Below are 2,500 nucleotides of genomic sequence, written 5' to 3' on the forward strand. Positions count from 1 at the left end.
TCTTCCTTTTTCTCACCATAAAGCTGATATGTTTCCCTTCTTCATTGGTGGTCTCCTCGTCAGGACATCGGAGACCAGGCAGGGGGCGGGGAGACTCCCACAGTGAGAGTGAGGAGTGGTACTCAGGTGAGGCTGCTCTAATGGTTATTCATTCAAACAGAAGGAACCCAAACCTTAACTGTGTCCAAAGAACAGAAAACACACAAAGCTTCTGCGAATGACTGGATGCAGAAACTGGAGGGGTTGTTTTTCAAATGTTGAATCGACTTTCTCAGATCGTTTGCATCACCAACATAACATGCTAGCTAGGTTGGGTAGTGCTTTGCCAAATACAAAGCCCTACTCTTAGTAAGCAAATCCATTTTGATTTCAAGACTTCAGGGGAATGGTCTTTAGAAGATATACATATTATTTTGCAGGGAGTTGGATGAGAAGCTCAGTGCCATGAAGAGAATATACATCTAGGCTTAGCTTAGCTTAGCATAAAGACTGGAAATGGGGTCAACAGATCAACAGTCAACAGATCACCTAAACCTACATTCGGACACAACACACACACGTTTCTTTATAACCAAACCTGTGGATGTGTAAGTTCTGAACCATGGATTCAATGATTGATGTTGTTATCTTATGACAATTAGTATTCTTATGTTTTGATGTAGCGAGGGGCCCCTGCTCCCGGTACCCCAGGGGTCAGTGTCCGGGGTCCATCAGACAGCTGACTGCCAGCTCATCTGGGCGAGCTCCTGCTGCACCGACCACTCAACCACAACAGGGTTTGGAATATGTATTGCCTTCTTTAATTTCAAAAGTAATATCTTAATGAAGCACTTTTTTAGGTGTATATCAGTATGTAGTGTATCTACTTTAAAGAGTCCTCTCCTGCTGATGTTCAGGTGTATATCAGTATGTAGTGTCTCTACTTTAAAGAGTCCTCTCCTGCTGATGTTCAGGTGTATATCAGTATGTAGTGTATCTACTTTAAAGAGTCCTCTCCTGCTGATGTTCAGGTGTATATCAGTATGTAGTGTATCTACTTTAAAGAGTCCTCTCCTGCTGATGTTCAGGTGTATATCAGTATGTAGTGTATCTACTTTAAAGAGTCCTATCCTGCTGATGTTCAGGTGTATATCAGTGTGTAGTGTATCTACTTTAAAGAGTCCTCTCCTGCTGATGTTCAGGTGTATATCAGTATGTAGTGTCTCTACTTTAAAGAGTCCTCTCCTGCTGATGTTCAGGTGTATATCAGTGTGTAGTGTATCTACTTTAAAGAGTCCTCTCCTGCTGATGTTCAGGTGTATATCAGTATGTAGTGTCTCTACTTTAAAGAGTCCTATCCTGCTGATGTTCAGGTGTATATCAGTGTGTAGTGTATCTACTTTAAAGAGTCCTCTCCTGCTGATGTTCAGGTGTATATCAGTATGTAGTGTCTCTACTTTAAAGAGTCCTCTCCTGCTGATGTTCAGGTGTATATCAGTATGTAGTGTCTCTACTTTAAAGAGTCCTCTCCTGCTGATGTTCAGGTGTATATCAGTATGTAGTGTCTCTACTTTAAAGAGTCCTCTCCTGCTGATGTTCAGGTGTATATCAGTATGTAGTGTCTCTACTTTAAAGAGTCCTCTCCTGCTGATGTTCAGGTGTATATCAGTATGTAGTGTCTCCACTTTAAAGAGTCCTCTCCTGCTGATGTTCAGGTGTATATCAGTATGTAGTGTCTCTACTTTAAAGAGTCCTCTCCTGCTGATGTTCAGGTGTATATCAGTATGTAGTGTCTCTACTTTAAAGAGTCCTCTCCTGCTGATGTTCAGGTGTATATCAGTATGTAGTGTCTCTACTTTAAAGAGTCCTCTCCTGCTGATGTTCAGGTGTATATCAGTATGTAGTGTCTCTACTTTAAAGAGTCCTCTCTGCTGATGTTCAGGTGTATATCAGTACGTAGTGTCTCCACTTTAAAGAGTCCTCTCCTGCTGATGTTCAGGTGTATATCAGTATGTAGTGTCTCTACTTTAAAGAGTCCTCTCCTGCTGATGTCCAGGTGTATATCAGTATGTAGTGTCTCCACTTTAAAGAGTCCTCTCCTGCTGATGTTCAGGTGTATATCAGTATGTAGCGTCTCTACTTTAAAGAGTCCTCTCCTGCTGATGTTCAGGTGTATATCAGTATGTAGTGTCTCTACTTTAAAGAGTCCTCTCCTGCTGATGTTCAGGTGTATATCAGTATGTAGTGTCTCTACTTTAAAGAGTCCTCTCCTGCTGATGTTCAGGTGTATATCAGTAGTGTAGTGTCTCTACTTTAAAGAGTCCTCTCCTGCTGATGTTCAGGTGTATATCAGTAGTGTAGTGTCTCTACTTTAAAGAGTCCTCTCCTGCTGATGTTCAGGTGTATATCAGTATGTAGTGTATCTACTTTAAAGAGTCCTCTCCTGCTGATGTTCAGGTGTATATAGTGTCTTCTACTTTAAAGAGTCCTCTCCTGCTGATGTTCAGGTGTATATCAGTAT

The 2,500-nt window shown here is 41.4% G+C and overlaps 1 protein-coding gene across 5 annotated transcripts in view; it reads left to right on the forward strand.

Annotated features, from left to right (window-relative positions):
- Window positions 1-2,500, forward strand: part of prg4a (proteoglycan 4a) — a 15,530-nt gene that overhangs the window by 4,353 nt on the left and 8,677 nt on the right. For 4 of the 5 annotated variants that reach the window (XM_034103766.2, XM_034103767.2, XM_034103769.2 and 1 more), the window contains 2 exons: window positions 64-126; window positions 663-776. In XM_034103766.2, coding sequence (XP_033959657.1) covers window positions 64-126; window positions 663-776 — 177 coding nt within the window. The remainder of the gene's footprint in view (window positions 1-63; window positions 127-662; window positions 777-2,500) is intronic. The other variant, XM_034103770.2, reaches the window with a different exon arrangement.

This window comes from Pseudochaenichthys georgianus, chromosome 17 (assembly GCF_902827115.2).
Source record: "Pseudochaenichthys georgianus chromosome 17, fPseGeo1.2, whole genome shotgun sequence".
NCBI classification, from domain to species: domain Eukaryota; kingdom Metazoa; phylum Chordata; class Actinopteri; order Perciformes; family Channichthyidae; genus Pseudochaenichthys; species Pseudochaenichthys georgianus.